The 13,966-nt window shown below is 39.4% G+C and overlaps 1 protein-coding gene across 1 annotated transcript in view; it reads right to left on the bottom strand.

Moving 5' to 3' along the window:
* Window positions 1-13,239, bottom strand: part of C8H11orf65 (chromosome 8 C11orf65 homolog) — a 39,214-nt gene extending 25,975 nt beyond the window's left edge. Inside the window, exon 1 of the mRNA XM_049778423.1 lies at window positions 13,147-13,239. Coding sequence (XP_049634380.1) covers window positions 13,147-13,239 — 93 coding nt within the window. The remainder of the gene's footprint in view (window positions 1-13,146) is intronic.
* Between the last annotated feature and the right edge of the window lie 727 nt (window positions 13,240-13,966).

The raw sequence follows: 13,966 nt of genomic DNA, 5'->3' as shown, positions 1-13,966 counted from the left end.
GGCACGGGGGGACCATATGGGACACCGGGATTCGAACCAACCACCTTTGGTCCTGGATCGGCAGCTTGCAAGGCAAACACCGGCTGTGCTATCTCTCCGGGCCCACAAAACGAATTTTTCACTCGATCCTGCACCAGTCACCTGCAAGGCTATTCCGACAGACTCTCTAACTCAGCCAATCCAAGCAGGCTTTTTTATGCATGCAAATTAGACAATGTTCTGGACCCGAATCTACACTGTAAAACGTCCTGCTCGGATTGGCCCAGAGTCAGAGAGGAAGTCTATTATAGTATAACCTTTGCCTGTTGTGATTGGCTCACTGTGGTACCATACAGTTGCAGCACAGGAACATTCTGCCTTATACAGCGAATATAGGGGCCTAAACCTATGTTTTAACTGTAAAATTAGGGAGTCGTCTTATACACCCAGTCGTCTTATACGCCGGAAAATACGGTAGTTCCTGAAGACCTGGCAACTGTATACATGACCCAGAAAAAGTAACAGAAAGAGCTACTAAAAACTAACAACAAAGGGCCGGAGAGATAGCATGAAGGTAAGGCGTTTGCCTTTCATGCAGAAGGTCATTGGTTCGAATCCCGGCATCCCATATGGTCCCCTGAGCCTGCCAGGAGCGATTTCTGAACTTGTAGCCAGGTAGTAACCCGTGAGCACACTGCCGGGGTGTGGACCCCTCCAAAAAAAAACAAACAAACAAAAACTAGCAACAAGAGCTTAATAAGGTCTCTGACAATGACTTAATGACCTCACCGTGAGATGCAACAATTTTCACATAATTTCTTTTGCTGTATTTTTTGGGAGGGAGTTGGGTCACACCTGGCAGCGCTCAGGGGTTGCTACTCCTGGCTCTGTGCTCAGAAATTACTCCTGGGGGCCGGAGTAATAGCCCAGCAGTAAGGCATTTGCCTTGCACGCAGCCAACACAGAACCGGACCCCGGGTTGAATCCTGGCATCCCTTATGGTCCCGAACCTGCCAGGAGTGACTTCTGAGTGCAGTGCCATGAGTAACTATTGAGCGCCACCAGTTGTGACCCAAAAACAAAAAACAAAACAAAACAAAAAAAGAAATAATTTCTGGCAGGCACAAGGAACCATATAGGATGCCAATATTGAACCACCATTCATCCTGGGGTTAGCTGTGTGCAATGGCAAACGCCCTACCACTGTGTTATCTCTCCAGCCCCACTGCATTATTTTTTAAAAAATAATTTAGCTCCCATTTACCTGAAAACAAATGTATTATTATCAACTATGTAATACAATTTTCTTTAAAAATAAGGAATTTATGCATTAAATAAATGTAAGAGGGCCCGGAGAGATAGCATGGAGGTAAGGTGTTTGCCTTTCATGCAGGGAGGTCATCAGTTCGAATCCCGGTATCCCATATAGTCCCCCGTGCCTGCCAGGAGCAATTTGCTGAGCATGGAGCCAGGGAATAATCCCTGAGCGCTGCCGGGTGTGACACAAAAACCACAAAAAAAATAAAAAAATAAATAAATGTAAGAAATTAAAAGATATACAATATTTGGGTATGTTGAATGCATCACTGCCACTTGTTCACAAACCTAATTATTGAGACAAGTAATAAGCTTATAGGGTTGAGGTTCAAATGAGGTTGTTAGTAATACATGTATTGGTAAAACATATCCTGGATAAGGCAGGAAAATCTTATTTCCAGAGTTGTATTATTGAATAAAAAATAATTTCATTCAGTTTCAGTGGTATGACTCAGAAGATAAAACTCCATCGCCTCACACAATGAAGCTCTGACAAAAATATAACAAACAAAACGATCAGTTTTTAATAAGAACAGCAACAAAATGTGTTTGACTCATATCAGGATGCTAATGTTGTATTTGAAACTTAAAAATGTCTTTGAAACTTAAAGCTAATGTATACAAGGCACATGAAAAAAATGCTCCTCGTCACTAATCATCAGGGAGATGCAAATCAAAACAACGATGAGATACCACCTCACACCACAGAGATTGGCGCACATTACAAAGAATGAGAACAATCAGTGCTGGCGGGGATGTGGAGAGAAAGGAACTCTTATCCACTGCTGGTGGGAATGCCGTCTAGTCCAACCTTTATGGAAAGCGATATGGAGATTCCTCCAAAATCTAGAAATTGAGCTCCCATTCGACCCAGCTATTCTACTCCTAGCGATATACCCTAAGAACACAAGAACACAATACAAAAAACCCCTTACTCACACCTATATTTATTGCAGCACTACTCACAATAGCCAGGCTCTGGAAACAACCAAGATGCCCTTCAACAGACGAATGGCTAAAGAAACTGTGGTATACATACACAATGGAATATTATGCAGCCGTCAGGAGAGATGAAATCATGACATTTTCCTATACATGGATGTACATGGAATCTATCATGCTGAGTGAAATAAGTCAGAGGGAGAGCGATAGACGCAGAATACTCTCACTCATCTATGGGTTTTAAGAAAAATAAAAGTCATTTTTGCAACAATCCTCAGAGACAGTGAGAGGAGGGCTGGAACTTCCAGATCACTTCATGAAGCTCACCACAAAGAGTGGTGAGTGCAGTTATAAAAATAACTACAGAGAGAACTACCATAATCATGTGAATGAATGAGGGAACTGGAAAGCCCTGTCTAGAGTACAGGTGGGGGGTGGGGTGGGATGAGGGAGATTTGGGACATTGGTGTGGTGGGAATTTTGTACTGGTGAAGGGAGTGTTCTTTACATGACTGAAACCTAATCACAATCATATAAGTAATCAAGATGTTTAAATAAAGAAAAAACAGTTTCGAAAAAAATATTCCAAAAACAACTAAATCACATATTTATAATACTAAGTGTCAAGATATAGAAATTCATGGGAAAAAAATCTCACAAAGAAATTTTGTCCAGGCCTTCTGAATGATTCTGGCAGCTCTATCCCTCTTTACATTTTCTAATTCCTCTTCCTGAGACATTTGAAATCCCTTAAAAGAAAATAAGTCAAAGGATATGTATAGTCCAAAATTACTTTATATGCGCTTTATGAAACTGCTACTAAGACGCAATAAAAATTAAATATAAAGCTGTAAAAAATGGTTATAATTTGTAAATGAGGAAGAATAATTAAATTTATAAAATAAACAATAAAAATTAAATTGGTACCTATTATTTATAACATAATATAGTCTACCTTTTTCTATACTTCAATAACAGTCCTGCATAGCAGATTTACTTGTACTTCTGGTAAGAGTTGAAGAGACCATGCTTCAAGGCAATAATATCTAATTTATGAATATTTTTTGTTTGTTCTTATTTTTGGGTCACATCAGGTGGTGTATAGGGTTACTCTTATTGTTGTTTTGAGAGGCCCATGATATGAGTTTGCAAGGGATTGAACCTGGGCCAGTCATGTGCAAAGCAAGTGTCTTACCTACTGTACCCCAAAATAGTTAGACTAGTATTGAACCAAAGTGATTTGTCTTGAAAGTCCATGTCCTTTTTCCTTCCCATTCTATGATTTCAAATGCTTTTCTTAACATATACAGAAATAGAATGCATTCAAAAATTTACCCAAGTCCCTAACCGCAAATAACTATAGATTTATTTATTTATTTATTTATTTATTCATTCATTCATTCATTTATTTTTTACTTTTGGCCCACACCCGGCGGTGCTCAGGGGTTACTCCTGGCTATTTGCTCAGAAATAGCTACTGGCAGGCATGGGGGACCATATGGGGATGCTGGGATTCGAACCAACCACCTTAGGTCCTGGATCAGTTGCTTGCAAGGCAAACGCCGCTGTGCTATTTCTCCGGCCCCAAATTTTTCTTTTGAATAAATAATCTTAAAAACTCATTTGTAGGCTGGGGAGGCAGCTTATTGATAGATTTTGTATGTGTGGCTCTGAGTTTGATCCCCAATACTGATCCAAAAATTTTAATTATGAGAAAATAATTATATATAATTAAAAATATGAGTTACTTTATTTATTGCTGTTATGTTTTCTTGTATGTATTCTTTTCACAGGTAAACATAGGAAAATATTCATTTGGTTATTAAATACACACAAATGCACATATTCATATATAATAGTACATATATACATATATAACATTGATTTGATTACATTGTGATGAAAGAATAGGTATTTTTGTTTTGTATTTGGGCCACACCTGGCTGTGTTCATGGCTTATTTCTGGTTGTTATTCCTGGCAGGGCTTAGGGGACCATACGGGATGCCGGGGATCGAACCCAGGTCAGCCACATTCAATGCAAGCACCCTGACCTGCTGGAAATCAGATACATTTTTAATCTAACATTATATGAAAAAATTTTCCTCAATAGACTTGTAATAATAGTAAAAATAAATATACTTTTTATTGGATGAGGAGATGCCTTAATGGGCCAGAGCACATGCATAAGGGTTTAAAAACCTGGGACTATACAATTCCTAAGCACCACCAAGCAATCCCAAGCACAATGCTGGGAGTACAATAGGTATGACACCTCCTCAAATTATGTAATTTTTATTACTGGATATTCATAATATTTTTTTGCTATTACGAGTATAAAGGGATTTTTTGTTTTGTTTTGATTTTGGTTTGGGGCCACACCTGGCAGTGCTCAAAGATTACTCCTGGCAAGGGCCATATGGGTTGCCAGGAATTGAACTGAGGTCAGTCCCAGGTTGGCATCATACAAGGCAAATACCCTACCACTATGCTATCACTCCAGCTCCTACAAGTATCCTTTTATATATATTTGAGTGCAGGAGCAACTACATTTTGGGGCATAATTTTGAAAAATTTCTGTGGCAAACTTATGCTGTATATGTATTTATACATATACACTCACACACAAACACACACACATATACACACATCTGGGAGAGGATAAATATAACCAACTACTGAGTTATTATTTGGAGGAAACAGGGAGACTAAGAGACTCAAGTTTAGAAACAAAAAAGGGTATCCTATTCTAATATACTTTTATACTGTGTCCCTTTGTTTTTATGATATGCATATAGTAGATTTATATTTCATAAAAATAGTATACACTAAAATGTACTAGGGGTTCTCAAACTTTTTAAACAGGGCTCAGTTCATTGTCTCTCAGACCGTTGGAGGGCCAGACTATAGTTAAAAGCAAAAATTATAAACAAATTCCTATGTATACTGCATATATCTTATTTTGTAGTGAAGAAACAAAATGGAAACAAATATAATATGTGGCTTGCGGGCCATAGTTTGAGGACCACTGATTGTAGACACTATCAACCTTTCTTCAAAAATGTTGACTAGGCTTGAGCAGGAGCAATAGCATAGCGGATCAGGTGTTTGCCTTGCATGCAGCCAATCTGAATTTGATCCTCAGCATTCGATATGGTCCCCTGCGCCTGCCAGGAGTAATTTCTGAGTACAGAGCCAGAAGTAACCCTTGAACGCCAATGATGTGGTCCTAAAACCAAAACCAACCAACCAAACAAAAACCAAGTTGATAAAGGGGCCAGTGATAGAATAGCAGGTAGGGTGCTTGCCTTGCACACACTGAAGCAGGTTTAATCTCTGGCATCCCATATGGCCTCCGTAGCCCAACACAAGTTGGGTTCTGAGTGCAGAACCAGAACCCCCTGAGCACTACTAATTGTGATCAAAAAGCAAAAAAGAGCTGATTAATTTATAACTCCAAACATTCTAATAGAGTACTAAACTAGATTTGACAAAGATGAAAAATAGACTTGCTCTTCAAGCCCATGTTCTCCTTTGCTTATCTCTATGTATCTTTGCTTTTTTTTTTTACTCTGGAAAAGCCATGTTTTCTTTTGAATATGAGTCTCTTTTTATATTTCTGTGCAGCTTTCTAAATACATTTCATTCAATAAAATCTATCTAGCTTCACTTTTAAAAATATGTGAAACTGAATAGGGATGGAGAGATAATACAACGAGTAGGGCAGTTGCCTGGCAAAAGGCCAAATCAGGTTTAATGCCTGGCACCCATATGGCTCCTAAATATCACCAGGTGTAATCCCTGAGCACAAAGCTAATAGTAAGCCCTGAGTACATAGGTTTGTGGCCCAAAACAGCAAAAGTGAAAATAAACATAAATGCTAGCCTAGGGAGAGATAGCTCAGAGGAATAGGCTGGATATCTTGTATACCCAATGCTCCAAGTTTGATTCCTAGCACTGCATGGTCGGTCCTCTGAGCACTACCAGTGTGGCCCCTTTGGCCTTCAGCACCAGAGCTCAAACAACACTGTAGTCCTGGACCAAGACCTAATACTCTGGCTGTCATCTCATGACCAAATATCACTGACAGTGAACCCTGGCCTATAAGTATAGAGGAAGATGCTCCATACAAAAATAAAGATAAAATGGGATGTTTTTGTTTTGGGGCCACAGTGGCAATGCTCAGACATTACTCCTGGTTCTGAATTCAGAAAATCACTCCTGGCAGGCTCAGAGGACTATATGGGATACTGGGATCGTACCCCAGTCAGCAGTTTATAAGGCAAATACCCTACTCGCTGTGCTATTGCTCCAGCCCCAGGTACAACTAGGATGTTAGAACTCTTGAGGGTCTTTTTTTTTTTGAGGGGTGTCACACCCAGCAGTGTTTCAAGATCACTCCTGGTGAGAGCTCTATGGTGCTAGGGAATGACCTCAAATTGGCTACATGTAAATACCCTATCCATTGTACTATCAACCCTCTTGTGGGTCTATTTTTTAAAGTAATTTAAATCATGTGATTTAAGGCATATAAAACAGATTTTGAGTATGTATGCATAATAACATAAAATAGCATGAGTGTTAATTCATATTATGCTCTTAATTTTAGGTAAAACTTTGAAAGCTGTTCTTAAATTTTCTTTTAATTGAATGTTCTAACATGACTAGACCAACTTTTCCCAAGCACTTTCATTTAAAAATTAGTCTTAGGTTACTATTTCATTGATGTTAATTACACACTTTGTTTCCTACTGTTTTTGTGAAAATGGCTAAAGTTCATTAGATGCTGTCCAATAACTATCCTTTTTGCTTTAGGGTCACAATCAACACTGCTTGGGGACTACTCTCTGATCTGTGCTCTGGGTCACTCATTATGGTATTTTGGGGTTAGAACTCATGCAGACCTTATGATGCAAATCATACATTCAGCTCACTAAGCTACATCTCTGGCACCTATGCTTAATTTTGTGGGGGCCTGGAGCTACACCTGGTAGTGCTTGAGGGATCATATGCAATGCTGGTGCTTAAACAGTATCAGCCACATGCAAAGTAAGGTATTTCTGTATTTCTGTATTGGATCTACCCTTATTTTTTTTAACTTGTCATATTATCCCCTGATAATGTCTAAGTTACCTTTTTTTTTTGGGGGGTGCCACACCTGGTGATGCTCAGGGGTTACTCCTGGATATGTGCTAAGATATTGCTCCTGGCTTGGGGGACAATATGGGGTGCTGGGGGATCGAACTGCAGTCTGTCCTAGGCTAGCGCCAGCAAGGCAAACGCTTTACCGCTTTGCGCCAGCGCTCTGCTCCAGCCCCTACAATGTCTTAGAGCAAAGTCTCTCAATCATCTTTGAACTATGAACCCTTCAAACCTTGTTTCCATCCTATTTCCCCACTATCTACCCCTTATCATTAAGTTCTTAATCTCATGTCATTTACACAGTTTTTACCTGTAGAATTTCTTGGGAGCCTACAGGAGGCCAATGGCCCAAGGTTGAGAAATGCTGCCTGAAAGTAATTTATTTTTAAATTAAACTTTAAAAAAATTATTTAAATCCTGTATGTTACTAAATTGCTCATAACAGTTCTTTCTGGCATTCAATGTTCCAATTTCAATCTCACCACGAGTGTAACATTCCCGCCACCACTGTCTCCAGTTTCCCACCCTTCCCCCAAGACTGTCCCTTGGCTGGTACAAATAATTTTTAAAGGTTTTTTTTTGTTTTGTTTTGTTTTGGGGCCACACCCGGTGACACTCAGGGGTTATTCTTGACTCTGCACTCAGAAATTGCTCCTGACTCAGGAGACCATATGGGACACCGGGGATCAAACCCAGGTCCGTCCTGGGTCAGCCATGTGCAAGACAAATGCCCTACCGCTGTTCTATTGCTCTGGCCCCTACAGCAATTTATTTTTATTACTATACCTCATTATTAGTCACGAGTAAGTGACCACATAGTAAGGGAATAAGAAATTACCAAAAGTAAGGATCTGGTCTATAGAATGGATCTTACCGTGATTGAAGGACTTGGGGCAGGGGAGAAAGGAAAGTTGAGGTGAGGGGGTTGAGGTGAGAGGATGTCTGGAGACAATGGTAGAGGGAAACAACCACATTAAGGGAAAGTTGAAATATTGTATGCACTACCACTGTAAAGCACAGTGAGAAAAATAAAAAAAAATTTTAGAGAAGGGCTCAAGAGAGTTAGTGCATACAGCAGGTAGGACATACATACAGTGTATACATATATTCACAGTCTACATATATATACAGTATATATGCATATATAGCATACATACATTTATGCTAACTACCCAGGTTGGATTCCTGGCACCACGTATGGTCTCCTGAGCCCTCACAAGAGTGACCCCTGGGTACAGAGCCCAGATTTACCACTTATGTCCCAACCACCCCCAAATATAAATAGATGTAATATATTGTCCTATGAGTGTTAGAATTTAGCATGTTACCAGTAGGAGACATTCAACTCTTTGCAGGCTTGACCTAAAAATGATCAGAAATGGGAGGGGAATAGAAGACACAAATATTTGGGGTGGACCTCCTATATATGGATTTCTAAAAACTGTTTGAGTGTCATCCATAGACCTATGCCAGTCTAAAATTTGCTTATTATCAGATGAGAAAGAAAGAAATTAAGAGTGGTTAGAAAATTTTATAGCAAAAAAAAAAAGAAAATTTTATAGCACTGGTATATTGCTGTGGCACATAAGTACAAGAACCACAGGCTTATTGTTTTTTTATTTTCCCCTTTATCTAGTAAAATTACAAAACAATATGCCACACACTGCACACACTGGGTGTTTTTCAAAAGGGACTTCACCACTAAAATTGTTATGAAGTCTTAAGATTAAAAGAAGTAGTTAGCTAATTTCCTATGATATTAATCTGTGCAACTTTTTAGAAACTATTTTCTACACACCATTATGAGACTGTACATATGTCAGATAAAGGTATAGTAGTTTTAAGAATCCTTTTCTTGGGAAGTGATGGGGGTGAAGTAATGGGTCACACTTAGCAATACTCAGAGGCTATTTCTCTATCACTCTATCACTCATTACCAGAGTGACTCCTAGTAGTGCCCAGGGGACATATGTGGTGCTGGGGATTAGATCTGTACTTGGCTACATGAAAGGCAAGCACTATACCTCCTTTACTATCTGTCTAGAACCAGAAATAATTATCTTACTGTTATTACCTTCTTCTTGTTTGGAAAAGTATTAGTATGGTTGAAAAATGTTGGGGCTTAAGAGGCAGATTTTTAACATTTAATTAATTTAAGAAACTAAAACGTGTTTAAATAAATATTTATGGGAGGAAATAATACATTGAAAAAAGAGGCAAAATATTATACATAAATTATTGTTTAAGCAGATTCCTATAGAGCAAGCCCTGCATATACCAGAAGAGCATTCCAAGAAGAGCAAAATATCAAATGTAATAATGACAAAGAGTCATTAAAAAGTTGGGGTAGGTTATGTCTGTTATCAGCCAGAAAGGTAGGTTTGGGAGATATAGGTGGAGAGGTTGTAGGATCACAGATGACACAGATCTTTGTAAAGTGTTTTAAGTGTAATGAATAAGATGTTAGAGGAATAGACCAGAAGGGTTACATGATCTGACTTGTGCCATGGCTAAAGGAGGGCACCAGGATTGAGAGACATTAGCTGCCTATACCCAAAAGGGAGGGCAGTGGGCTCGAGAAGTTGCCTGAACCCACAAGGGAGGGTACTCAGCAGTCTAGATACCTTGGCTGCCTATCCATGAAGCACTCAGGGAAGTGAGGGAAATGATAGGGGATGTGGCATAAATATTATTTGAAACATAACTTTACTAGCATTCTAAGGACCTTTCTTTCAGCCTCCCTTAAAGACCATTCAGATTTCTGTAAACCCACCCTGTCATGAGAAGTGTGTATGCTTAACCAATTCTTTATTAGTTTAAAAAAAATTAATCATCCTCAAACCTAGTTTTGCTGTTAGCCTAAGTGCAGTCATATTAAGGATTAATATTTCAGACTCAGCTCAGAATGCGTAAATTGGAACAAGGCCAAAACAATAAAAAACTACCAGTCTTTGAAAACTGACCTTGCTAGCAGAAAATTCAGACAAGATAGCAGAGAAGCACAGAAGGCTGTTCAATAAAGAGCAGCTTGCCCTGTGTATTTTGTTTAGGTAAAGTGTGAGAACTAATAGATGCCCACAATTTCTTACAAGAATTTAAGTATAAGTATTCCAGCTTTAGCATCCAGTAAACAGTATTTGAACCGCACTTCTGAGTGTCTAAATCTCTGATCTCATTTGCCAACTTCTTGCACCCACCTTCCAGGACAGGTTTCCCAAAAACTCCCTTAAGTGTCCGGACCAAGCAGGCCGTGACAGACTTGTGTTAAGTATCACTCTAAAGAGGAACAAAACAAAAAATGAAGCTATTGCTGTTGTTTGGCAGTGGATAATTATACAACTATAACTAAGTAAATAATATTAATCCTATATACTAAAGTATATAACAACATTAACTCATAATTATATATCAGGTATTGCCACTATTATGAATTATATGAATTTAATATGAATTTGGCTATAATTGATGACCAGCATTTATCCCCAAAGCAGTTTTGTCTGGATATGTCATTATTGTAGAGTGAGTTTATATTATATACAGCCAACATTTTGAAATATATCTTAACAATTTTGGTGCTCAAAGACATAGTATAGTAGATAGGGTGTTTGCCTTTAATGCAGCCAATAGGGCTTTGATCCCCAGCATCACATAGTGTGCCCCCAAAACTGCCAGGAGTAACCCCTGAGCATCACCAGGTGTGGCCCCCAAACTAAAAACAATTAAAAAATTTAGGTAGATGAAAAGCAAAGGTACGCATGTACGTACACATATATAAGGTTATTTGATGTGAGAGTATTGAATTCTCATTTTATAAACTAGAAAATTACCTGAAAATAGATAAACTTAAAATAAATGTAGAAGGAAAATAACAACATATGAAAGGAGGCAAAAATCAAAGAATTACAAAGCATCACTTGGGTGTGATTCCTTCCCACCCAAAATCAAAAGATGTGCATGTGCTGATGTGAGGGTGATCTTGTTGTAACACTGTCACCCCTACTGATTGCCAGGGTTTATTTACTGGTCTGGCCAGGAGGATACGCCCTTCTTTTTTTACTGTTCAATGTGCTCCCAAAGCTAGGCAAGAGTACAAGTGGAAGAGCACAAACCTTATCCCAAATAGAGTTGTTCTCCAGCTGAGAGCACACAAGCTGTTGCACTCCCCTACTGAAACAGCCAAAACAAACTCTCAAATGAAGCACATATATAGAGAAAGCAATAGAAGAGTGGGATAAAGAATGACCAGAATAAGTAGTCAGGGAAGACCCCTCAAATTAGGATATATATTACTTTATGTGATGCTAAAAGTTAGGGCCAAAGAGATAGCATGGAGGTGATGCTAAAAGTTAACAATGTAAACACGGTAGAAGAGCAGACAAAAAAAGTCTGAGTTGTTTGATGTGTTAAACTGGCCAAAAGAAAACTCACTAGTTTGGAGGTGGCAGAAGAGTGGGAAAGATGGTCAAAGGGAAGGGGAGGGGCCAACTTCGAATTATACATGAAAATGACTGAAGTGGTTGAAGCAGTGTAATAGTAAGGCTAGTTTGTACTGATTCAGCAAAACCCATTGTTCTCAATAGTTTTTTATGAGCTTGCTAAAAAGTCACTATTAAATATTTTTTTAACTTACAAGACAGATATATATATATATTTTATATATATATATATATATATATATATATATATATATATATATATATCTATATACTATATAAAGCATTAGTAATTCAACTATGGAAGGAAATCAGAGTTAGCTCCCCCAAAGATGCCATTTTCAGCCCAAGGTAATCTTGGCAAAACTGGCACAGATGATACACTCCACTTCTTTCTTCATTCGCGTAAAAGCTGGTCTTGAGTTTTTCCTTGTGGGAAGGTGCTTCCAGTCCTCCTACCTTGATCAGGACTAGAAAAGGAATCAGGGTCATTAGACAGTGGCTGTGAGATGGGACTGGGAGGCAGACCTTTCCACCAACCACTCATTATACGTGTCCACAACCTACCTTCTGGAAACCCAAATCCCTTTATTATTTGTCTGGTCACTTCACACATTTTCCCAGCTCTGGTCAAAGAGGAACTTGAACCGCAGGGATGTCCACTTCCTTTGCTGTGAGACCAGTAAAAAACCAAGACATCTCTCTGGCTTCAATTTCCCATCCGTTTAGCCTCTTTGTCGATTTGAACCTGCACTCCATTTAAAGCCTGTGAACTTTTCCTTCTGCCCTTTCTTCTATTGTACTTCCATTTTGGGAGGGTCATTTCTACTGAAATAGGTGGGGCACTGAGCAGAGAGAAACAGAGAGAAATTCTTCAGAGTACTCAAAAACAGCAGGTTAAGTGGACTGGAACAAGAGTTATTTGTGCTTCAGCTAGAGAGACATTAAGATGTTAGGAAATTTCAATGAGTGATGAGGAGGAAAGAGGAAGGATGGAAGAGAAAAATTTTGGCAGAACCTAAACAGTAAACACAGCTAGCTGGGGCCTGGTCTTTGAAGACAATAAAGGCATGCCAGGACCGTCCCTGATAGAGTTTCCCCGCTTTTCCCAAAGGCGTTTGTTTCCCTTTCCCAGCTTTTCCCAGTGAAATGGGTGGTGGGGACCTTGCAGCGCCCCCTCAGCTGAAAGGCTGAGGCGACTAGACACTGGCAACTCGAGGAACCGGAAGCCAGCTGTCAAGTCCAGCGGCGGCCCTGAGGGCGGGGTTTAGGGTCAGGCTCGGGGGCGGGCCTTGAAAAGTCACGTGACCTTTACGGCCCAAAACCCCACCTCACGTGATCTTCATGCCCAGCGCTCCCCGCCCCGATTTCCGCCTGGGAGAGCGGAAAAGGAGGAGTTACGGCTGAGAGGGCGGGAACACTCGTCATCTCACCCGCTAAGCGTCGCAGACCGGGATCGGGGGTGGGGCCTCTGGAACGTCGGAGACGGAAATGACGTAATTGACGTCCCTAGAGCCCTCGCTCCGCCCATCGTTCTTGAATTCTTTCGCCCAATTCTCTCCCCAGCTATTCTTCCTCAGAGTTCTGGGGGTCACTCCCTGCTCTTGGCAGTCGCTTTTAGGCAGAGAGAACTTTTGGGGTCAAAACAAAGTATAGTTGAGTTTGATATATTATAAAGGCTTAATGCAAAGGCTTAATTTCAGGCTTAAATAAAGCATGAAATAGTTAATATGTTCTAAAGCCTCAGAGTCTTGAAATAATAAAGACATGTGCTTTATCAAGAGTCCTGAAATCAAGAACCTTAGAGAGGCTGAAGAAATATCACGAAATCTTTTATATTTTATTCATTTGTAAATGGAAAACAAAACATGCTTCTAGTGAAAAAAAATAAGTGGCAAGTGACTGCAGTCCAGTTAGGAGTTTAAAAAATTGGAAGAAGGGAGAAGAATTGAGAGTTAGTCTACGGAATTAATTATATATATTTTTATATAATATAAATTATTATATATTAATGATGTATATGTGTATACAGAGAGAGAGAGAGAGAGAGAGAGAGAGAGAGAGAGAGAGAGAGAGAGAGAGAGAGAGAGAGAGAGAGAGAGAGAGAAAGTGGTTGTTACAGGGAACACCAGATTTTTTTAAGGAAGCATCGGTA

The sequence above is a fragment of the Suncus etruscus genome, chromosome 8 (genome assembly GCF_024139225.1).
Source record: "Suncus etruscus isolate mSunEtr1 chromosome 8, mSunEtr1.pri.cur, whole genome shotgun sequence".
Lineage (NCBI taxonomy): Eukaryota > Metazoa > Chordata > Mammalia > Eulipotyphla > Soricidae > Suncus > Suncus etruscus.
The sequence above is the reverse complement of the archived record's forward strand: the minus strand, read 5'-3'. Positions and strand labels throughout refer to the sequence as shown.